At 29.6% G+C, this 24,506-nt stretch overlaps 3 protein-coding genes and 1 non-coding gene across 13 annotated transcripts; 2 read left to right on the top strand and 2 right to left on the bottom strand.

Annotated features, from left to right (window-relative positions):
• The first annotated feature begins 9,424 nt into the window (after positions 1 to 9,424).
• LOC101221691 lies at positions 9,425 to 12,531 on the top strand. Of its 10 annotated transcripts, none has more exons than XM_011658324.2 (5): positions 9,444 to 9,730; positions 9,936 to 10,056; positions 10,670 to 10,751; positions 10,844 to 11,415; positions 12,016 to 12,531. In XM_011658324.2, the coding sequence occupies exons 4-5, from the start codon at positions 10,865 to 10,867 to the stop codon at positions 12,080 to 12,082; spliced, it is 618 nt and encodes a 205-aa protein (XP_011656626.1). In that variant the 5' UTR covers positions 9,444 to 9,730; positions 9,936 to 10,056; positions 10,670 to 10,751; positions 10,844 to 10,864; the 3' UTR covers positions 12,083 to 12,531. The 10 variants fall into 10 exon arrangements, with proteins under 10 accessions (XP_004140958.1, XP_031743622.1, XP_011656626.1 ...); XM_031887766.1 differs by having other exon boundaries at positions 9,936 to 10,028; XM_011658323.2 differs by having other exon boundaries at positions 9,444 to 9,626.
• Positions 12,532 to 13,588: 1,057 nt separating this feature from the next.
• Positions 13,589 to 13,660, bottom strand: TRNAQ-CUG. Its single transcript has one exon. It is a non-coding gene; the product is annotated as a tRNA-Gln (tRNA).
• Positions 13,661 to 14,074: 414 nt separating this feature from the next.
• On the top strand, positions 14,075 to 17,028 carry LOC101221919 (light-harvesting complex-like protein OHP2, chloroplastic). Its single transcript, XM_004140911.3, has 2 exons — positions 14,075 to 14,624; positions 16,601 to 17,028. Exons 1-2 carry the CDS (start codon positions 14,191 to 14,193, stop codon positions 16,713 to 16,715), a joined length of 549 nt encoding a protein of 182 aa, XP_004140959.1. The 5' UTR covers positions 14,075 to 14,190; the 3' UTR covers positions 16,716 to 17,028.
• An 835-nt stretch (positions 17,029 to 17,863) lies between these two features.
• On the bottom strand, positions 17,864 to 19,510 carry LOC101222159 (putative serine/threonine-protein kinase). Its single transcript, XM_004140912.3, has one exon. It carries the CDS (start codon positions 19,282 to 19,284, stop codon positions 18,133 to 18,135), a length of 1,152 nt encoding a protein of 383 aa, XP_004140960.1. The 5' UTR covers positions 19,285 to 19,510; the 3' UTR covers positions 17,864 to 18,132.
• Positions 19,511 to 24,506: the final 4,996 nt, after the last annotated feature.

The following is a 24,506-nucleotide window of genomic DNA, read 5'->3' on the forward strand; positions in this document are numbered from 1 at the left end:
TGAATATGTTTAAATTTTGGAAGGGAAAAAATATATAGTTGTAATATTTTGGGAAACTTCTTTATCGTTTTGTATAATAATAACAATATTGTATTTGATTTGTATTTTAACATATTTTCAAGTAATGAAGAAAAAAACAACAATTTCTACCTTTTAGCTAAATTTTAAATGTTGGGGAAATTTTAGATTAAATTGTTTTTAGACAGTTTTATATACTTTGAAAAGAAAAACATCTGGCCGATTAATTCATATGAAAAAATAAGATCAATAAGTAAATATTTTAAAAGAAGCAATTCATAAATTAAAAATAAATAATAAGTTTAAACTTTATGACCATTTTTTAAAATAGCAAAATAAATTAAAATATTTATAAGCTTAAATTTTGGATTATATTAAACATACAAATAGCGAGCATATAACGATTATCCATAATAGAATTTACTATCAATTTGTAAATATTTGGTAAAGTCTACTATTTTTAAGAATTCCCCTATAATATAACCATATTAAAGAAATTTGAGATTATACAAATCCTATTAAAAAAGCAAAAAAAAAAAAAACAATACACATGTTAGAGTACATGAACTAAGAATGAAGGTCAAATGCATCTAAAAATATTAAAATTAATTAAAATTAAGAAATAGATGGAACACAATGTAAACAAAAAAATATAGCAATATTTAGATCAAACTCTTAGAGTTAAATGTTGATATGAACCTATCACCATAACTAATAGAAGTCCGTGATGTGGTTGAATATATTTTGCTATATTTTTAATTTTTTAAAAATATTACACACTTAATTGTTCTTTTTTAAAAGTGTTATCCGTGTAATTACTTGTAACTCATGTTTAAGTAAGAGATTCAAAAATTAAATTACATTTTAAACTACACATTAAACAATATATTTACAAATTTGAAGTGCTAGAATATTAGTGGGTCTGTCTTCACAACAACTTAGAATGAAGAAAAGTTTGTCAAAAATATTATGATAGGAAAAAGATTTTATTTGATTTTTTAAAATTATTTTATAAAAAAGATTGTGAAGAATATTTTATAAAAAAAATATTTTTTTCTTCTTTTTAAAGATTATTTCTTTAACAAAAATGCTTATGCAAGCGTCTTAAAATATTCTTCACAATCTTTTGTTAGAAAGAATTAATTGTAACTACCTAAGTTGAATATAAACGTTCATGAACAAATTTAAAAACTTGATTTATGTCAAATAATTTGTATGATTATTATTTTGTGACATCATATAAGTTAAAATATATTATATAATACATATTTTAATTTAACAAAACTTATTATATAAAACACTATATTTCTTAATGTTTATCTTTCTTTCTAATATATTTATGCATTTTTAAACTTCAAATTTTAAAAATGAATATATATATATATATATATATATATATATATATATATATATATATATATTATGAATTTACACAATTTGATTGACAAAATTGGAAAAGCAATTTTGGAATAAAGAATGTAGTTGACAACATACAATATAAATTGCCTCCCTAACATTTAAACCTAAATAATAATAATAATAATAATAATAATAATGAAGATCGTTTTGAAATTGATTGTGGTTGGGATTCTGTTGTCCCGAATCCCATAAAGTTCGTTGCCAACTCTCCACGTGTCCTACAAATATAGGGCTTCATGTGATAATAATATTCCACAATTAATAACTTTAAGAAACTATGTACTATGTATTCATATAATTATTTATGTGCACCATCTTAAAATCTACCACTTTAGACTTTCCATGTATAAATCTAAAGACAATTTAATTAATATTTTAAACAAATTAAAGGACCATTCTTTTTAATACGCTAAATTTATTTTTTACACTGAAAATGAAGTTCTCCTGTATATCCATATACAACCATAACAATTTTTCATACAAAAATATGCAAACTAAAGCTAAATATCTTATTATATGTTAAATAAAATTAATATTTAAATACTTTTTTAAAATAATATATAATTATTTTTACATAAGGAATTGTAAAGAAAATGATAATGAACTAATTAATATATAATTAATAATATTATATATTGTGACAAACATAATTGTATTAAAGCGTGGGAAAATAATTGGACTTTACCACCTAAAGCTTGATAATAATATAATTACTATGCGAATTGAGTTATACTCATCTTAAATCGAAAAGATCATTCAAGATTGTCAAGATGTATTTATTTTTCACAGTAAACATTCAAATTTATTGTTTTTTTTAAATTCTACCTTCTATTAAATTCCAGCTAATCCACTCACTAATTTTAACAAAAGTGATAGATAAATATATGGAAAATAAATTTTGCTATATTTAATAAATATTTTCAATATTGTGTTATTATTAAAAAGGTTTCTTATTATTATTATTTTAATTTTTTTATGTATAATTTATAATTTATTATAACGTAATTATCTTGATATATATATGATTCTGATTGCAACAAATTATGTCTAATCCAAAATTTTGACAAAAGCTTAAATTTAAAACAAATGTGAAGATGATAAAATTGAGATGGCCAAGGAAGGATACAATTTTTTTTAGAGAAGTTAAAATCCAAAAGCTCCAAATAGTTTTAGCAGGAACTAGTGGTTAAGATTATTCTCATATCTACAATTAAAATAAAAAACAAAATAAACTTTTTAAAAATCTCTTTTAAATATATTTGAACACATCCTAGTTTTTAGTTAATATATAAAAGACAATAAATTAAATACAAATACAAATTTGAATAAAGTTTAATTATAGTTCACTTAGTAATTTAAAAATGTGCATACATATTTTCAAGTAATTTGATAAGTAATATTGAATAGGTTAGTCGTATGGGTCTACTCAAATTTGACCTCAAGCTTTCATCTAAAGAGTCAAGCCCAATATGGTGTAAGCCCATGAGCGAACTTTCACTTTTTAAGGTCAGGTTGACTTAGGGTGAGGGTGACCATATACATTTTAGACTATGTATGTCTTTAATTAAAAGAAGATGATAATCTCTAGCTTTTAAATTCAAACCAAAAAGATTGTTGGAACTTGGGATGATAATTGATAAATACATAAAGCTATTTTTAAATTAATCTCTCTCTCTCTCTCTCTCTATATATATATATAAATAGGAGAGATAAAGTCTATTGGGCCTTGTTTGGGCCCACAAAGACAAGATTCAAAATTGTCCAATTTATGCAAAGCCATAAGTGGCCTAGAGGAACTCCCTTAGGGACAAAATAATGGTTCTTCATGCATTCATTGAATTAATCCCTTTTTCTTTCTTTTTATCAAACTGTTAACCCTTGTCATGACTCATTTCCATTTCACAAATGTCAAATCTTACACAAACCTTTCTTTTGATTTTACATGAAACTTTGGAGTTTACTAATTATTTATACCCACATAACTACATTTCTTAACTTATTAGTATGTGATGAGTTGTTTGCTTTCAATTTCTATTACGGATTTGCTATAGATAACATAAAAATAATTATGTTTCATTGCTGCTTTTCGGATAAAATGGTTGTTTAATAATGTCTATGTTTTCATTCTTTGTCTTATCTTTTATTCTTTCACTTCTTTTTTTTTCTTGAACTTTCAAAGATCGAATAACAAGAGCAATGCTTTAGTATTTGTTTCATGTTATTCCTTCTTACATTAACTTCTTTTTTTTCCTAATTTTAACATTTATTATAGGTAATATAAAGTTTGCACATGATAAATCTTCTTTCACGTAAAAGCAAGTAAACCATAAAAAAAAGAAATTAGCTTGGGAAAAATGTCATTTTTAGCGAGGAACACAAAGGGTTATTTGAACCGATGTTTTCAACTATTATAACATTTTAGTTATCATTGGAATGAAATTAATTGTTTTGATAACTTATATGTTAACGTAGGCTGAACCAACAAAAAAACAAGAAGAAGTGAGAGGTTGTGAAATTATACATTAAATGTAAGAATGTTAATAGAGGGGTAGCGTAGGGCATGAAGGGAAAAAGGTGAATCGGAAGCATTAAATGTTAATTGATTAGAAGAAAGAGTAAAGGAGAGGGGCAGACATGTAATTAATGAAATCCCAATTTTACAAATGATTTTTTTTGGGTTCAAAATCTTATTGGGTGTTCCCCTAAATAGAAGCATGCCAATGAGATTTTATGACTCAAAAGTTATTCTCCAACTCAAAATTTATTTTTCAACACTTTCCAATCAAACCTATCAAATTTAATAAAAGCACTTATTTGTTCCTTCTCTCTTTGTAAAATGATTTCTATTACCAAAAATAGGTATTCACAACTACTAAACATACTAACAAGCACATCTAAGTGATTTATTTATTAGCTTTCTTCTTATTATAGTTTATATACCTTATCTAAAATTTATAATTTTATTTATTTAGTTTAGGTAAACAAGTGTCCAAATAATTAAGAGAAAGGGCGAATAAGAAGTGTGGAAGAAGGGAGATATGGAAAATAGGGCCAAATAATTAAGAGAAAGGGCGAATAAGAAGTGTGGAAGAAGGGAGATATGGAAAATAGGGATGTAGAATGGTATTAACCATTTTTGTTTATATACCAATGTTGAAGGGGTTACCACGTGTATGGACACAAAGAGACCACTTATTTGCATGTAGTAATAGTTTCTCTTTCTGTACTTGTGTTTTACTTTTCATTTTCTTTGCGTGTAGATCTTTGTTTACAGAAATTCAAGACTTTCTTCTTTTTTCTTTCTTTACTGTAATTTTTGGTTTTATTCTTTGGTTTCATTCAGATGATGGTGAAATGAAGAGAAGAGGAAGAAGAAAAAGATGAACACACAACGTTTTAAAGTGGTAAGACAAATGCCTACGTCAACTGTGCTTTGGGAGCAATGTATTATTTCTGTTTAGTTTTGTTGTGTATGTAAATATTAATGTGATACAAGGTATTTATAGGTTTCTCTATGCCTCTTAGTTAAAGCTCTAGTTAAATCAGAAGTTAAAACTAACAAATTTAGGTACATGAATGTTACACTAAGAGACAACTGTTTTAGTAAGAGTTTCTAAAAAACACGATCATTTTTAAACTTTTTTTTTAGTTCAACAATATTTTTTAAAATATTTTTCTAGCTTAAAAATAAATTTAAAATAAAACTTTAATGGTTTCCATCCAAAAAAATTGGGGAATGTATTATTTATTTCATTTTAGAAGTTTAGGGTATTTTTGAATATTTTGTTTGAAACTTTAAAGACATTTTTGACATAAAATGTAAGGTTCATCCACATTTTTATAAGGATCTTTTTAAAAAAAATATAACAAATCGGCAAAAATATTTCTACCGTATAGAACAATTAAAAAAAAAAAAATCACCGATCACAATGAAAAACACAAAAAATGTCTCATTCAACACATGATTAATTGACAATGCTCGTAATATATTTGGTACACGTGTACTAAGATTCGTTTAGATTTGAACAAATATATTTAGTGCATGTACCAATATATATCCAATGGTTTTTGTTCAAGATCATGTATACCAAAGTCTTTTATATTTGATACACGATCTTAAATTAGTACACAATTTTGAACAAAAAAATACAAAATTTATGATTGATTGAAAACAAATATTATAATTTTAAAAAGAATACAAAATAAAAAGAGAAGAAAGAAGACAGAAAGAAATAACAAACCTGAAATATTTAAAAGAAATAATCAGTTTGATCGTTTTTTTTATTTTGTTACACATATCATAAATATTTGGATGTTTTTATTATATTTATGAAAATTAGCCTTCGTACACGGTAGCAATCACTTTATTTAGTCTTTTATGGGTGACCAATTAAATTCTAGTTATACTGCCTCGTTTTCTTTTGTTCATACTCTTTTAAAAAATATTTTATTTCCGTTAAAAAAAAGCATATATATAACTAAATTTATGTCCTGCAATGAGTTGTATATATAAAATATATATTCTTTTGAAACTAAACTTTACGTATATATATAAAAGTATATTGATGTAATTACTTTAATTATATAACTTTGTCATGATGTGTTTTTCAATTTTGCCTTTGCCTTTATTTTAAATGACAATAAAATAATCTTAATATATAAATAAACATAAAAGGCATTTAACCTTATTTTATTTTTGTAATTTTTTTAATCTACAATCCCTAACTTTTCTTTCAAAATTCCCTTTTCCTAACTCTTAATCTACTTCTAATCATTTTGTCATATGCTTTACTTAAAATTAGTGAGATAATCACTTAAAGTTTATGATAGGGTCACTTTTTAATGGAGCTTAGGTTGGGCGAGTCTATGTCTAAGAAATCTAAAGAATTTGCATGTTATCGAAAGAAAAAAGTAAAGTCTAACCAATTTTTTAAATGGTTGAACCAACTCTTTTTTTTTTTTTCACTTAAAGGGTAATAGACAAGTTGAACTAAGTATCATTTGTCCATTGTTATCTTGACATTATTTTATGTACAAAATAGTTTGTAAGGCCCTTAACACGAGTCAAACGATGAGTCTTGTATGGATCAATGACACTACTCTATAAGATTTTAAAAATTATGTCACTTGATTATTTAAGCATCAAAGTTCGTGTAACTCGATACCACATTTGCTTAGAGGGTTTTGTAAAAGAAGAAAAATGAAAATGAAAATAATAACAACAATAAAAGGGATTGGAAATGAGTAATAATTAAATGAAAACATAAGGCGACCGTATTAAAATAGTTGGACTATTTGGTGTCGATTAATTATTAAAATTGTCTCCATTTATTGGAAAGAGAATTTAAAATAAATAATCCCTATCGGAAATGACGATTGACCCTCTCCTCCTCTCCCCCACTTCCTATTTTCTTTTAATAAAATTTCTTTATTGCTTCACTACAATCATCCATTTCTTCCACGCTAATAATTAACACTATATGTCTGTTACTCTTTACTAACCATTTCATTTTCTTTATTCTTTTTGGTTACGTGGATCAAATTCTCACATTGGTTACATAAGAGAACGATCTTTAGTATATAAGTGAGAATAACTATCTCTATTGGTATGAGATCTTTTGAGATGGTACCCAAAACAAAGTCACGAGAGTGCATATGCTATATGGACAATATCATACAGTTATAGAGATATTTGGGATAGTTTTTGAAATTAAGCCATTTATAAACTCGTCTTTTATTTGCAAGTTTATTGTTTTGTTACTTGTCATTGTTTTAAGAATCGAGTCAAATTTTAAAATTTAAGGTCATATTTGATAATATATTAGTTTTATGTATTTTTTTTTTATTTTCTTATCGTGATTTTTTTATCAATATTTAAGTAGATGAGTTGCATTTTTAGCTAAATTATAAGAAAACAAAAAAAAAAAAAAATTAAAGAACTTTTTTAAAATTTTAGTTTAGATTTTTTTTTTTTAAAACAGGGATAAAAAGTAGATATTAAAGTAAGAGATGCTTGAAGACATAATTTTCGCTTCAAAAGTGAAAAGCAAAAACAAACTAGTTGGTTTAAATAAAGTGGCTTTTAAAATAAGATATTTTTAAAAATAGCAAAATAAATTAAAATATTAATCTTATTTACCAAATAATTTGAACAAAAATGCATAATTCTTCATAAACCCATACATTTTAAATAAATTTTTTTTTGCATCAAAATAAGTTTAACCAACCCACAAATTAATCACACAACATTTTTAAAATTTTTAAAAATCTAATATTGTTTTCTCTCTATTAATTTCATTTTGAGAACACACATATAGATTTTAAACATGATTTTTTTTTTCTTATAAATAAAATTACTTTAGCATCAATGCCAAAAGTTAGATCAATCGTAAAGTTTGTTTTACAAAAGTTTGGTCTGAATACTTGCAAGACAAAAGAGGGTAAGCACGGGTGTGGTGTGTAGTCATATACACATCGAAGCTCAAGTCAGTTTTGTTTTCTAATTAACTAGACTATAGAAAAGTAGTAGAGTATTAATTCATGGATACCGTCAACCAATAACCTAGGGTCATTTTAAACAGAATGATGATTCGAAATTGGTGTTCGAGGGCACATAATTAATCCCTTTTACACTATAATTATAACAGACTCATTAGTGCTTTGCTATCTTTGTGACACTCTCTTTCATATAGAATTTGAATGGTTTCACATTCAATCGCTCATAGGTCTTCATCGTGGGTCTTCTCAACTCTTCTTGGTACTGCTCTAAAGGTACGCTCTTTACGTGTTCTCTTTCTTTCGCGAGCATTCTTACGAGGTTAGGCTATTCATTCTTCTCTTACTCATCTTGAGTATGCCTCATGGGCCCTATTGAGCTCTTTAAGCTCCTCTATAGGTGTTCCTCTGGAGATCTCCTTCTAGGTTCCTTTGAGCTCCTCTCGAGCCTATCGCATGAGTCTCATTGAGCAATCTAAGCTTTTCCATGGGTGCTCTTAAGCTTTTTTCTAGATTCCCCCAAGCTTACTCATGTCCAATGGGTCCCACCAGTGGCGAATCCATAAAATTTACATAGGAGGCACTGGACACTATATAATAAACACACTAAAAATGTTAAAAAAATATCTCGACGTTCACTGCTCCAATAACATTCACTACATTTGTAGAAATAAAAAAAGACTGAAAATTTTCACATGATTTTTTTTGTAAGTAAATATGTGAATTTAAAATTTACATAAAAAAAGAAAAGAAAAGAAAAAGAATAATACATTTTTCATGGAATATTGTCGAGGGAATGAAAGTTTGGATCACGTTTGTTGCATTTCTTTTGTTAGATAACAAATGAGGGCTAGGAAATAAGATAGAGTTATATATTGTGGAGGGAGTGAGTTTTTTGAAGATAAGATTTGAAATAATACATTTTTCATGTAATATTGTGGAGGGAGTGAGATTTTTTAAGATAAAATTTGAAATCACAACAAGGGATTGTGCAGGGAGACACAACCACGGCAGCAAAAGTAGAATTTAGATAAAATGAAGTTAAGTTTAATGTATATTGTAATCAACACTCCAAATTTAATATTAAAATACAAAAATCGATAATGTGAGAGGACACGTGTCTTGAGTTCCAAAGTGTTTGAACTTACTGGTTACATTCAGCTCCATGAGCTTTCCCCGTAGTTATTTCTCTTAAACTTTCCCTATAAATTTAATGATAGATGAAAATTATAACACATGTTTAAGTTCACGGAACTAAAATAAAATAAATTATAAATGTAGTGTGGAAATTCAAAATTGATAAATTTAAGATAAAAATTAATGTTTCGTATCACAGTATCATTAATTATATTCGGAAAAAGAAAAGTTGAAATTAATATTTTTTTATTTCAAAAGAAAAGTTAATAATAAAATAAAAAAGAAAATAATAGATGGGGTCCATCACTATCATGCGCCTGAGAGTCACCATCTTTGTCTTCCCTAAAATAATGTAAGCCAGAGACGGCTCTGACTCTTTTTTTTTTCCCTTCCCTTTCTTCTATTCTTTAAAATATTCTCTTCTCTCTCCCAATTCCTCGCCGATTTTTATCTCTACTGCCATTTTCAGGACCAAAATCGTCAGACCGCCCGATTTCACTTTCCAAACGCTGCCGATTAACTCGCCTTACTCTCACTCGCTTCCAATCTGCTCTCAGGTACAACCACCATTTTCTTCCTCTCTCTCTTCGATCTCATTTTTAGTACCCCAGATATCGAATCACATGGATCCCTCTTCCAATTTCTGTTTGTTTCGAAGAAAGTGAGTCCGCATTTTTTCTTATAAATTGTTTGATAATTGATCGTTCTAATCGATACTGATCTTCTCAACTGGAACATAATTGCTATTTTTTTTTTAATTCTGAAATGGCTGTAATTTAGAGTTCGTGAACTGAGTGGTTATGGCCAGTGAGATGTTCGTGTTGAGGATTTATTTTTGTTTGAAGCTGTTTCCGATTTTTGCGCAGGAGATTGTAGATTTCAATTTGTTATCGGAGTTTTTGGATGCGTTTGAGAGTTCTTCAGAAGAAAAGCAGAAAGTTATATATATATCTTATCGAGTTTCGTGAAGAATAGAATAACGGCGTAGTAGTAGCTCTTTATTTTTATTTTTTTCCCTCTTCCGCCGATTAATTTTATTTAGTTAAATTATTTATTAATTCGTCTGTTCCTTGTTTATACTTCGTAGCTGCAATGAATTTGTTTCGATTTTTTTTTCATCAATAATTGATAATTTGAAAATTCTCTTCACCGTATGAAATCGCGGCTGGATCCAAAAACTTAGCAGAGTTAAGCAATATATTAAAGGTTAGATTTCAATAGTAGAGAATGTTGAAATGTCCAGCTGTAGCTGAGTGATGAATTTCGTATCATATATTCATATGTTTTTATTGGCTGCTGTCTTTATAGTTCATACTACGATTCTGACAGAATTTTTGTGCATTGAATATACTACTTTATGCACATCCTGGATTTTTTCTCTTAATTCTTGTTGGTACATTATTAGGCGATAAGTGTGGAGAACTTTGTAGAGTAATTTGTGACTGATGAAGGCATAAAGATGGTGATTTGTTTTCTTCTTAAGTTAAATTTCGTAGGAATATGTTGTTTGTGTGCCTCGTGATCATCGGATTATGGTTTCTGTATGTATTTAAATGCTCTTGGAAACTAGAACCATTCTAACTTTGTTCTAAACATACAGCCAATCTGCACAGATCGGCAGAAAGAAATTTTACCATCCAGAGATTAATCTTATGATCAAGGAAAAATTTCATTGGTGATAGGTATGATGACCATTCTGTATATGAATTATAGACGGATTAATGAAGATTCTCATAATATTCTGAGTAGGGATTTTTGTTGAAATTCTATTTAGGTTCCCAGACGAGTACAACTGATGTTATTGGCATTAGAAGGGGGAGGGTTCTTTTCTTCTTCAGCTTCTGGTTATAGCAGTAGCTTGTCTCTTCTTCTTTTGGGTCAGAAGAGCGAAGATAAATCCATGAGAGTGTTGCCATTGTTGGTGGACCGAGACCCTGACGTTAACATTCAGCTGGCTTCGACAAAGACGTGGATTTCCTGGAGGTGCGCCTCCCCCTCCTTTCGTCGCTGCTTCCGTCATAATCCTGCAGGGCCAACAACTCCGCCTCCTTTGAAGAAACCGGCCACTACACAGCGCCAAGACAGTTTAAGAACATCTCCTATTTCTGACAATGGAAAGAATCATGTTCCTAGTTCAGATGAGGATAATCTTGCAAGAAAAATGGTGCTTAAAAGTAGCTTGAAAAAAACATCAGATGCTAATATAGATTCTGTTCGTAATGCTGATGGAAATGAAGCAACAGGAGGAAAGGGTAGTTGCGATTCTAGTCATGTAGAAAGAAGGAAAGTACAGTGGACAGATACTTGTGGAAGTCAGCTTGCTGAAGTCAAAGAATTTGAACCAAGGTATGAAAACTTCATAATTTTAAAACCCAATTTATAGAAGAAGCTTGAATATAGTTCCATGTGTTCTTTATCATAGCCAATGTCCCATATAGCTTCAATGTTCATCACATCATTCCTTCTGAAAATGACATACATTGTTTTATTATAATGGTCACTTCTAACTTCTAACTGCTTGGCAACCTCACCCACTTTAAAGCCTAGTTTGAATGGAGATTGCAGTTCTCTATTGTAGGTGTAGTTTGAAAATTTTACAAACTGTACTGTTTTGCATCTTGACTTTATATCAAATTTGTCCTTGTATCAAATATCAAATGCATTGTATATACTAATTTTGTTCAAGTTAACAGAAAGTTACATTCAGCACATTTTGTAAGCTTTTTCAAATGAAAGACGTGTTTTTTTAACCCATTTTCAGAACATGGAGATCTAATTGTTACTATCCTTATGCTCCCGGAGCCTGATATTAACCCTTGTTTTAATGAAGTATAAGATAAATTGATGAAGCACTTGGCTTACTCAAAAATCACTATTCAACTCCGTTGCTTGGATATTACTGAAATACATGCTATCTTAAGTTTGTGTCTTAATCCCTAAATGCAGTGAAATAAATGCATCTGATGATGAAAACGATATGGGGAAACGAAGGTGTTTATGCAGTATCATGTAATTCATTCAAAACCCATTTTTACAATTGGTGACGTTTGCTCAAGATCCTCAAAGATCTGCTGACTTGAATCAAATCAAACTTGTTGGCTCGAGAAATTTTCATGACAGAGGGAAACTGTGTCAGAGATTTTAGACATGGAGGAACCATCGGAAGAAGTTTGTTGGTTCCCATGTTCTTCATGGTGATCATTTATTCGTGGTGGTAGTGCTGATTTTTTCAGTAAGTTTTTCTTTTATTTTTTTCTTTTCTTTTTGTAATTTTCTATTCACGTGGATGAGCTTCAATTTTTAGCACTTTTTCTTGCTTTTTTACTGTGTATCGTCACTTAATTTTTTCTTCTACTTTGTTACTATACTCTGTTTCTTTCGTGGCTTTTTCTCTCTATGTGAACAATTTATTTTTTGGTATATTTCGTTATTGTTGAGTATTTAGAAAGAAGCTTTTGATTAGGGGCTTTTGTTGGTTGATTGCGATTAAGACAAAGTTAATTATATGCAATGGGTATATCCATAAGAGCTCTGTTTTTTCTTATTTAATGCTCCTATTGAGAGCAGAAAAAAAGTCTAGTTTGTCATAGATTGGAAGACTTTTCTATTTCTTCCTTGAATAGGTTAAGATCAAAGTTTTACATTTGGTTAAATTAATAAAGGAATTTTTATGAGTAAGGTCGTTAGGGTTTATGTTGAAGGTGGTCAATATCTTACCGTTGTTGAGATATTTAGAGATGTGTTGTATTTGATAAATAGTTTTTTTTACCTCTAATGATTTTGGGGCTGAGTTTCAAACCCTAGACTTTTTGATATGGTAATTAGAATCTGATTGGCCAAACTATGCTCAAATTGGGCAAATATGCTTGTACGGAACAATAAGCGGCGGGCCAAATAAGACTTTGGCTAGTGAGAGCCATATCTTTTCCAGTTTGAGATGTAAAATGTCATTGAACTATCCTTCAAATTCTTCATTTTTAGCTCTTTAACCTTTGATTTGAAGTTTAAATTATAAACTTTTGAAATTGCCACAACTTCGGCCAATTTCTACTAAAACGAAGAGAGTAAAGCTACTTGCTATGAGTTATTGAAAATTTAGATTGATTTTTCCTACATGAAAGTCTGACAAAGGCAGCCAATCTTTCAATAATAGTTTTTAAAATACATCAATAAGGTAAATCTAAACTTGGTTCAACTCATTAAAACATGAATCTAAACTTGGTTCAACTAATTAAGACATAACGATTAACTAGATCGTACAATAAAATACTCATTTATTCTACTCATTAGTATAATTTTTTTTAAAAAAACATTATTGAAAAATGGCAGCAAATAAGAATTAGTTCAAATTCCAACCTAAAATCACTGAGTAGATTAAACTTTAAAACCCAAATATTGCCAAATTTAAAATAGTTGAACAGTATACTCAATAATTTGGAAATTACAATAATGGTAAGCAGAAAATTTGAACTATATTATAAAAAAAATATGAAAATAAAAGATGCCTAAAAGTAAGGAAAGGTTCCACCGAGATTTGAACTCGGGTTACTGGATTCAGAGTCCAATGTCCTCACCACTAGACCATGGAACCATTTTTGATACAATGATTTTGAATACAAACATTTTCAAAAAATCATTACTTTTTTAAAAAAGGAAATATATAAATAAATTTTAGTTCTTAAAACTTTTTATGTTTAGTAAATTTATGGACTTTAAAATATGCAAATCCATACACAAATCAGCACCAAATCTCAAAATACTTGATTATATAATTAATTTTAAGTTCAAAGAAACTAATTGTTTTCACAAATTTGATTGTTAAACTTAAATTTTTTAAATATTATGTTCCACGTCTCTAAAATTTTGAAAAATGTAATAATTTTTAAAACTTCACAAAATGATATTTTATAAAAAAGAAAAAAGAGTTTGAAAGGCTGAAAATTGATCAATGGCTTGTATTTTTCTGAAACTTGGCGACATCATATCCACACCAAACATATCCCCTCCTCAAATCCTAATCCCTTTCTCTTAAACCAAATCCCTTTTTCATCCTTTGTTCTTTTCTTTTTTATTCTTTTGACTTCAATTCTTCCATTTCACTTCCACTCACAATTTTCTGAAATGTCTGGGGCTTGTTCATTCCCCTTCCCCAGTATCAAAATCCCCTCCACTTCCTCCTCACCGGCCGCCACCTCCGCTGCCGCTTCTTCCTCCGCCTCCACCTCCTCTTCAGCTTCTTCTTCATCCTCCCTCCGATTCTCCTCCTCCAAGCCTTTCCTCTTCACCATTCGAAGCTCTCAGACCGAAGGCCCTCTTCGGAGACCCTCCGCTCCTTCTCTCAGAGACCCCTCCCCGCCCTCTCCCCCTTCCCTGACGCCTCCTCTCAAGCCTACTCCTCCCCCCCAATCCCCTCCGTCGGATAATGTGATCACATTGGAGTTTCAGCGGCTCAAGGCTAAGGAGCTTCAGGAGTATTTTAAGCAGAAGAAGCTTGATGAAGCTGATCAGGGACCGTTCTTTGGCTTCATCGGGAAGAATGAAATTTCTAATGGAAGGTCCATTTCATTTCCCCATCCTTTTTTTTTCTTCTTTTTCTTTGATTCTGTTGTGGTTGCTTAAATTTGAACGGGATTTATTCTTGTTTGTTCGTTATGATATTTCTGAAGCACTAAAAAGAAGAAATAAGTTTTGAGAATACAAGCATAAAATTTTAATTTTTAAGAGAGAGTACTAAAAGTGAAATGGTTATTAAATTGTATATGTTTAACCATCAGGTCAAAGGCTTTTCTTGATTTGTAGAAGTAAGCTACACTGTGGTGTCAACTTCCATAAGGCTTCAAAAACTTATTTGACTAGTCCCCAGTTAATTTTTGCTTGTAGTTGCAAGTTTTGATTATGTTCAAGTGCCAAAACTCCATTTCTTTCTTTTATCTTTATGGATAACCAATTCATTTCAAATAGAGTCGTTTGCAACACTTTCTCTGTTTGAGCATTCATGGTTTGCATCTGATTGAGTTAAAAACAGTCCCTATGTGTACCTTTGTTTCGTTCCATAATGTACTGGGTGTCATAGTTGTCAGTAGGGATTTACACGGGATGAGGTGGCTTTCGAAGATGTCCAACCCAACTCTTAAAATTCGAGTTGGGTTGGTGATATGGAAACCTATGATTTGAAAATTAGGAACCCACCTCTATTATAAATTCGAGTTAATTTAAAACCTCAATTCAAAGATGATATGAACTGGTATGTCTTTGTGTTGCCTCGGGACCAATCACACGTTTCAGAACTAAGAAAATACAGTTAGCATTACGTTCAAGATCAGGAAGTGCACTCAATTGAGGAGAGAAGATTATAATCGGAATCAGTTGACGCTAGAAGATGAAACCAATTGACCTTTGACATCTCATGACTTTAAGACTGTTGTGCAAGTCTTTTATTTGGATTTGAGGATTAATCCTTCAAAAGTAGGAGGAGGGGTTGATATGAACCGAAACATCAAATTATTGGTGAACCTCTGATAGCAAATTCCAAATGATATGAAGACCCTATCACTAGAGGATTTGAAAACCTTAATATTTGAAAATTAGAAACTCAATTAGTGAACCTCAATATCATATTCTAAAATCCCAAATCAATTTGACAACAATCCAAAGGAAAGGACTAGAATTGAATTACCTTTTGATCGAAAATCAAAAAATAAGGAGAACTAGTTCACTCAAGGTGATCAAACTTAAAAAAGGTGGTGATAAGACTATCATCAATTTCTATTCATAGAAAAGCTCTAAAACTTCAATTGTCGAAACTAACTTGAAAAACCTAAAGGCAAGACTTAAATATCCTCCCAATAAAATCCTAATTTATTGTGAAAGGGCTAAATTAACCCTACTTAAATGTTATTAAAAAAATAAAACTGAAAAATATTTAAATTGCATCACAATTTTTAAATAAAATCTAAGCAATAATTTGATGTTTGGTCGATTCATATTAGTTGCATTGGGTTAGTTTGTCAAATTCTTATTAATTTAAAATACTTGATTTTATCGGCCACACATGAATAATAATTAAAATCTTGTAAAACTTAAATGTTTAATATCAAATATCCATGATATCTATCCTAAACTAAACTTTGGACAAAGGCGAACAACGTAACTATTCTAAAAGAAAAACATTGAAAATTCACAATTATCCATCCATAGTCAGTCAAATATTAGTACGTGGTTGGGTTGGGTTGGGTCAACACAAAAGTTAATAAATAAAAGTATTAATCGAGATCCAATCCAAACAGACGAAAACAGAAAAAATTAACTTTAACCCAACTCCAGAACAAAAGTAATGCAACCCTATCCAACAAATAGAAAATCTTTAACCCAACCATAAAAGTAACACAACCCAACACTTACTGGGTTAGGTTGTTTGGGTTGTCTAGTCATTTCAATACCTTTAGTTGCTATACTATCAGATATCAGTTGTTCCGTTTACTGTTAATGGGTGATACCTCACTACTTTCCTTGGTTGTTTTTTACTAAACAGGTGGGCTATGTTTGGCTTCGCTGTTGGATTACTGACTGAGTATGCAACTGGTTCGAACTTTGTTGATCAAGTAAAGATCCTTCTCTCAAATTTTGGGATAATAGATCTCGAATGACGCGATGTACGAGGTCAATGTTGCTATATTTTTCCATTTTCTGTAATTTATGTATCTACATCATGTAATTCATCTTATAGTCTTCATGAGAGTTTTGTTGTCTGTTACACTTAATTGCCATGCAAGTGTGTGTGCTCCTTGCAATACTTTACTGTTTTTCAGTTATATATAAAAATCTTCCCCCCATTTTTATGAGTCTGTAATTCTAATTCAGTTGGAGCATATTACCTATTCAAACCTTGCTAAAATTCTGTACCTTCATTTATTAGAGGTTCCATTTACATAATAAAAACGTTGAAACTATGATTCATTCCTTCTTACTTTTATTACTAACACTGCTTCCTGTTGCGTCATTTATCAACTGGAGATAGTTCTGCTTCTGACCGTCGTTTGGTTTCTGTCGGTAGTTCCCTTTTGTATTTAGCCTTTGACTTACTGTCTTTCCCTCTCAATTCATCCTTTGTTGTATGTCTAGTTGCCTTGTTTGAAACTTGGTTGAGCAGACCTATACGGGTGCAGTAGAATGGTTGTCTGCTCTCTTAAAAACGTGAAAGGAATCTTTACCCTAGGACTGTGAATCGCAAGAGTTGGATTGAGTTGAATTTTCAAGAGAATTGATTTGTTTAGTTCATTGGTTCAGCCCCAACTAAACCAAAAAATAATTTCATTATTTGTTTCTCATTCATCGTTGTGCTCATTCTCACTTCTCTATTTCTTCTTTGCATCTTTTGTTTGTTGTTGCCCTTCATTATCGTCTTTCGCCGTCTCTCTATCTCAATCAATATCCCTTGTTTCATTCTCTCCCTGTTCTTGAATGGAGTTGTCCATCATCCATACTCTTCCTTTTCGGGAGCTTCCAACCATCGTTTGTTGTACCATCTATAACAATTTTGTTTTTATTTCTCTTCGTTCTGACCATAAAAACTTCAAACTTTTTATTGGATGGTTGGAGTTTAATGTCTTAATCAGCTAAACTATACTCATTTTAACAATTTAACAATTATACCTAATTTAACTTCCCTTGTTCCATAATATGTTGATGATGACTCAAAAAGGCTTGAAAGCTATGGTGAATAATGATGCACCTGGGTGGAATAAAATTTTCAAAAACTTGAAAACTTGGTAATAAGTCATTGGTCGAAAATGAGTAAAAGTAAATTTAATATTATAATCGTCCCATAGAAATTAAGCAACGTATTTAAGTTAGATTAAGATTGTGATTGAAAAATTCAAATTTCACCAATATTTATAAAAAGAAAAGAAAAGAAATAACAACGAACTTAATAACATCACTCTACACTTGGACCTATTTCAATAATTGGCTCAGCACACTATTTACATTCCCTACAGTTGAAATGTTGGTGGTGCATCTCATCAACACGAAATGCCAATGCCAATATCGCAGTTGTTGCCAAAACTACTCATCCAGCTTATCTTGATACTCGTCATTGTCGCGCAACTTCATGTCACAAATCCGATCCAACAACTCGACCACATTAGACATAGGAGGCCTTTCTTTAGACTTCTCACTCGTGCACAAACAAGCAATCCTAAAATACTCCTTCACATTAGACTCCACTAATTCGTCGTTGGAAATAGTCGCATCAACCATTTCCATATGCCTATTTTGGGCCACTAAAATCCTAGCCCATTCTATTAAGCCCACTTCTCTTTCGTCCAACAACATGGGCAAATTGGGTCTTTGGCCCATAGCAACTTCAAACATCAAAATCCCAAAACTGTACACGTCAGCCTTCACAGTGGCGACCGTCACTCCAGCCCTATACTCCGGCGGCATATACCCCATGGTTCCGGCGAATTGAGTGGAAACGTGGGAGTTAGAAGTTTCAATCATACGGGCGAGGCCAAAATCAGCAATATGGGCCTCGAATTCAGAGTCCAATAAGACATTACCGGCCTTAATATCTCTATGAATAATGGGCTGAGGAAGGCCATGTAAATACGAAAGCCCATTAGCAACCCCTCTCATGATCTTCAATCTGGTATCCCATGGCAATGGCTGCCGTGAGGCCAAATAGCCATCGGAATCCTGATCGTCGGATGAGGTTTCGTACAAGCAATTATCTAGACTTCCTCTCTCGATGAATTCGTAGATCAAGACCCTATCGGAGCCGGAAACACAGTATCCCAAGATTTTAACAATATTCCGATGGCGGAGTTTACCTAGAGTTTCCATCTCGGCTCGGAATTCTCTGAATCCTTGGAAGGCATCAGGATTGAGTTTCTTGATGGCGACGGTAGCGCCGGAGGAGAGACGAGCTTTGTAAACGAGGCCGAAGGAGCCATCGCCAACGACTAAATCGTTGCTGAAATTCTTGGTAGCGGAACGGAGTTCAGCCATGGAGATTCGGAGGGAAGAATCGAAGGAGGCGCTCTCATCGACGGTGACGGAGGAGAGATCTATATTGCGGTGGCGGACTTGGCGTTGACGAGTGGTTGGATGATGGGATTTGAAGTGTTTGCAGATGAAGAAGATGCAAAAGAGGAAAAGGGTTGCGACGGAGAAACTAGCGACGGATGCGAGAATTAAGACCGAGGAAGATTGCATGGCCTGATCTGATTTTGAATTTGGTTTTGATTTGTTGTGATCTTGAGAGAGAGAGAGAGAGAGAGAGAGTGAAGATTGAAGAAATTTCAATGGCGGAATGAATGAATAGAATGAGAGATTAGGGAAGAAGAAGAAGAAGAAGAAGAAGATTAGGAAAGGGAGGTTTCGAGGAATGTGGAATTTGGTAAACTCTAAAAACACAATAATAATTTCACTAATTTGATTCAAGTGTTTCAAACAGTCAAACCTCCAAAGGAAAGGTAAGGAAAAGGCCAAAGGGGTTTCCTTTCATTTACCAAACACACTATCTAACAACTAAACTAACATAACATCAAATCTAATTTACTTCTTTCTCTTCTATATATTCCCATCAATACTCACTCTTAAATCCCAATTTAACCAATTCTTTTGGAGCCTACTCCTATAATCAATCATACAAACCTTTGATTCATTTCTGTGTTTTCACCCTAAATGGTAACAAATCTAATGTATTGATTTTGAATATGATAAAAGTGTTTTTTTTTTTTTTTAAATTACTCTCAAATGTACACTTAATAAATAGTTAGGATGTAGAGTTGTGTGTATGTGTTTTTTAATCAAACAAAATGTTATGTTATTAGCCATGGTAGTATTTTGATACATTTAAGTTGTCCTTAAAAAAATGAATTGATAACTTATTGAATTGGGGTATTGATGAGACTATGTGGACCATATGAACTTGTTTGACTAATGTATTCTTATCCAGATTTAAAATGTGGGATACATGATTGGAATGTTTCAATTTTATGAAGATATAAATAAAATGTAGACTAATATTTCTAAAAAAATTATAATCAAGCTTTTGTTTTAAAATTTTAAACTAAGATTAGTAAATAAATATTATATACCTGCAAAAAGATTCTCTATAATGTAAATATTTACCTTAGTAGCATTTTGTGGTTTAGTTTGTTGTGTGTTGTATGTTTTTATAAAAATACCAAGTTTTTTTAAAAATAGTACAAAACGTGAAAATATTTACACTATATAGAACAATTTTGAAAATTGAAGAATCTCACATACCCATAACATGAAATAACAAAAATACCACTGACACGTGAAAAAACAATTAAAAACGTTTTTGTACAAAGTCTAAACAATCATATACCTTCGTACTTAGTCTAAATGATCTTAGTATACGATCTTGTACCTAATTTAAATGATTTTGTACTAAATCTAAACGATTTCTTGTACCCAGTCTAAACGATCTATTAGTGATAGTGATTTATCTCTGTTTATCTAGGATAAACAACGACTTATCGTTTAGATTTTGTACCAATATCGTTTAGATTTTGTACCAATATCGTTTAGAATTTGTATCAAGAGAAATAATGAAGAAGTAAATAAATTTTAGAAGAGAAAATGAAAAAATCGCAAACAAGAAAAAGTGAGAATATGAAGAATAAGTAATAATATAAAGAGGAAACGAATAAATCACAAAACATAACAAACAGAAGTGAAGTGAATATTAAAAAACAATAAATGACAAATATGAATTTATTATGAACCGTAAATATTATTTGAATTGGTTAGATTTATGTAAATTAAGCAACACCAATTTATCTCTTAGGTCGAGGTTGAACTAATAAATACTTCAAAGAAAATATAGGTAGGAATGTGAAGTTAAAATTTAATAGCATGCCTCTAATTGAATCAAATGACTTTATAGTATTGTAAAACAATAACAAAAAGAATAGATACATATACAGTATTTAAAATGAAGGGTAGAAGAAGAAGAAGAAGATGATGGTATTATTGAATGAAAAGGGTTTGGCCAAGTCAAAAAAATGTTGCATTAAGTCACTGCCCCCATGTGTTCATATAATACTAATATTTTACAATCTCACCCCACATTTCATTTTCATTCTGGTACGTCCCCTTTTCTTTAAGTATAGATCGGACTGAATCTTTTCATTCTTTCATATATAAGACAAGAATCGATAATTTGTTGTATAAGTTTGATTTAATCGATCTTACATTTTCAAAAATAACAAAATTTAAAATATTAGTTATTAGTAATCAATCAAATTTTAATGAGTTTTAAATTACAAAATTAAAGTAGGTATATGAAATATTGTTAATTTATTTTAGTTAAATAATTAAGTCAATAAAACTTAATTCAACCAAACTGAACAAAAACTTAATTCAACCAATATTTGTACTGAAAATGAAGTTAAATAATTAATTGAATTTACTTAGATAAACTAATATGAAATAGGTAGGTATATTGAAAATAAAAGTAAAAATAAATGGAGAGGATAGAAAATTGGTTGTTATAGAAAAGCATAAAAAGAAAGAGGTGTTAACCATGAGAAAAGATGAATGTTTGGGAATTCTTGATTTCCTCATCCAACTAAACCTTTTACCAAATATTGGTTTTTTTGTAGTATTTTTAAAATGGTTAAAATCACTCGCCTTTATTTAAATTCACTTTAGAAATACACTTTTAATCATTTAAATTAGTTTAATGTTCAATTTTGTTTACGCTCTCAGAGGCTATTTTCACATTATCAATATTGGTTTTATAAATAGGAAAGTTTTCAAAATACAAAAATATAGCAAAATCCATAAAAAAAATTTATATTTTCATTGAGTTTTTTTTTTAATTCACCTTTTAAATACTTAAAAATGTTTAATGAAACTAAATAACAATAATAATAATTAAAAACATATTTCATAGTATTTTTTAAATTAATTTTAACAATAGTAAAATCACTCATTAATTCACCTTACTAAATTTAGTTCTTCAATACTAAACATTTTTAAAATGGATTAAATAATAACAATAATCACAATTGAAACATATTTCTAAAATTTATAGCAAAAATCCTAATAGATGCTTTTTTTTATAGCCTCAACAATAAACTAGTACTTATAAGAATTATAAGATTTATTGAAAATATAAAAGTTAAATATAGAAATTAACTTAAACAAGTTTAAAATATAATTTTTTTATAATTTAATAATCTTTTTAATATACTTTTAATTAGAAAAAAATGGTATTATCTAAAATAGAAAAATAAATAAATTATTTACACTTCATCCAACCAAAATAAAACTACTAAAAACAAAATTTATTATATTATATTTTTTTTAAGAAATAAAAATTTTATCAAATTTTTTACTTTCCACTATTTTTATTAAAATAAATAGATTATCTTTTCGGAATCTAATAAGTTAACCTATTTGAAATTTAATAACATAGCCATAGTGGTAGGTTGGTTCCATTCTTAAACTTGGTGTGTATATATTTATATATTTATTATTGTCTATACAAGAAATAAATTTTAGAACTGAAAAAATAATTTTAATTTTGACATAATTACAATAAGTAACCCTCTTTAAATTAATAGTTAAATATAAAATAATTTTTTAACGCGTGATAAATATAGCAAAATCGGTTCACTCCAAGATCTATCAAGAATATAAGATTGATTTTAATTTTATTTTGGAAACAATTGCTACACTACAATTCAATTTATTAAACCTCCACTTTCAAGAATATAAGATCAAATCAATTATCGTTGAGTTAATATCACTTTTAATCTTTATTTTATTTGTTAACACGAGTATTCGTGAAAATTTTGTGTTTGAGTTAGTAAATGTCTGTTAAAGGTGAGATTATAATTGAAAAATAAATATAAACACAAATGCAATTACTAATAATTAATAATTTCACAAGTTGAGACTAAAGAACCAACCAATAGAGTAGTTTGTTTGACAACGCAATCCTATAGTTTATTAATCCATTTTACTATACAATTAGATGTATATTGAGTTATTATAATACCCAAAAAAAATGCTTTCAATTAACTCAAGCAATTCAAAGAGAAAAAAACTAAACCAAACTTGGTATGAGAGAAAAGACACATTGACTAAGGGTTTTAATGAAAATAAGAAAAACAAATTCAAATTCTGTCGAAATGTTCAACAAAGATCACAAATATTCAAATGTGATGTTTAGGGTCGTGTCGAAATAAAATGTAAATAACAATTCTCTTTCTTAATACCAAATTAACTTAAAATCAAAACCTTAGATGAGCTTAGAAGAAAGAAGAAAAAGTATTTGTATAGTAATAAGTAATAATAAAGTAAGCAATCCATTACTTGAAGAAGTAGAATGAAATCAAATTTTAATTTTAGTTTTACTAAATAAAAAAGAAATAGGAAAATAAACTTTTTTTTAAAAAAAAAAAATTGATTAATATGATTTAATAGAGTTACTGATAAGAAAGAGAAAATGTCCATTGACTAATAGGATTAATAATAATAGAAAGAGATGAAGAAGATTAGCAAAAGGATACTATGAATATTCTTAATTATGCTCTTCTTCTTCATTCATAAAATGGTCAAATGTCAACCATTACATACTCCATCATGTAAGTCACTCATTTTCAATTTTAGATATGAATATTTAATCATTATTTGTAGTTGTATTCCAAGTTGATGATATCTATTTATTGTCAATTCCTCTAATATTTACCTAAGTCAACAAGAGCTCAATTCAATTAACATCGGATAGAGGGTTTGAGTTTAAATCTCCACTCCTATCTGTACTAAATAAAAAGGAAAAAAAAAAACATTTACTTAAGAGCGATGTTGAGTTCTTTCCAGCTTTAGTATAATTATCTTAAATTTAGAAAGTTTAAGGAAGTTAAATAAACTTCCAATAAATTTATGTTTCTTGTAACAATTTAAACTTCAGCTAAATTTTCTTTTTGTACTAAGAGTGAAATAAAAAGGTGTTAATAGTACAAAAGCACTGAAACGATGCTCTAATAATCAGGGTCAAAAAAGAAAATTACTTGTAATAAATTTTCACCTAAGAACATTAAGAAATTGTTTTCAAATGAAATACACATTAGCTCATTTGGTACATTTGAAAATATCTCCAATTTTTTTTAAAAGGTATTTTCCTCTATCTAAAGTTTTTTTTTAAAAAAAGAAAAAAATCACGTCAATTCCTTGTCCTAAAGAAATCAAACAATAAGGCCCAATGTTCAATCACCAAATGAATAAATAAGTAAATAAGTAAATTGATTGATGAAGTGGAGAACATCAATGGAAAAGGTTAGTTTAAAGCATTAAGGATATTTGCTTCAAAAGAAAGAAACAAAGAAACAAAGAAACGAAGAAACGAAGAAGAATGAAAGGAAGGGGACCCCACGCGGCATTTCACTTTCAAA

The sequence above is a fragment of the Cucumis sativus genome, chromosome 6 (assembly GCF_000004075.3).
Source record: "Cucumis sativus cultivar 9930 chromosome 6, Cucumber_9930_V3, whole genome shotgun sequence".
In the NCBI taxonomy this organism is placed as follows: Eukaryota; Viridiplantae; Streptophyta; class Magnoliopsida; order Cucurbitales; family Cucurbitaceae; genus Cucumis; species Cucumis sativus.

Excerpts from the sequence above, each read along its gene's own strand:
- LOC101222159 (XM_004140912.3), bottom strand. The coding sequence starts at position 19,284 with ATGCAATCTTCCTCGGTCTTAATTCTCGCATCCGTCGCTAGTTTCTCC.
- LOC101221919 (XM_004140911.3), top strand. The coding sequence starts at position 14,191 with ATGTCTGGGGCTTGTTCATTCCCCTTCCCCAGTATCAAAATCCCCTCC. Across the intron at positions 14,625-16,600 it reads AATGAAATTTCTAATGGAAG|GTGGGCTATGTTTGGCTTCG; the intron begins GTCCATTTCATT and ends TTTACTAAACAG.
- LOC101221691 (XM_004140910.2), top strand. The coding sequence starts at position 10,865 with ATGTTATTGGCATTAGAAGGGGGAGGGTTCTTTTCTTCTTCAGCTTCT. Across the intron at positions 11,416-12,015 it reads GTCAAAGAATTTGAACCAAG|TGAAATAAATGCATCTGATG; the intron begins GTATGAAAACTT and ends CCCTAAATGCAG.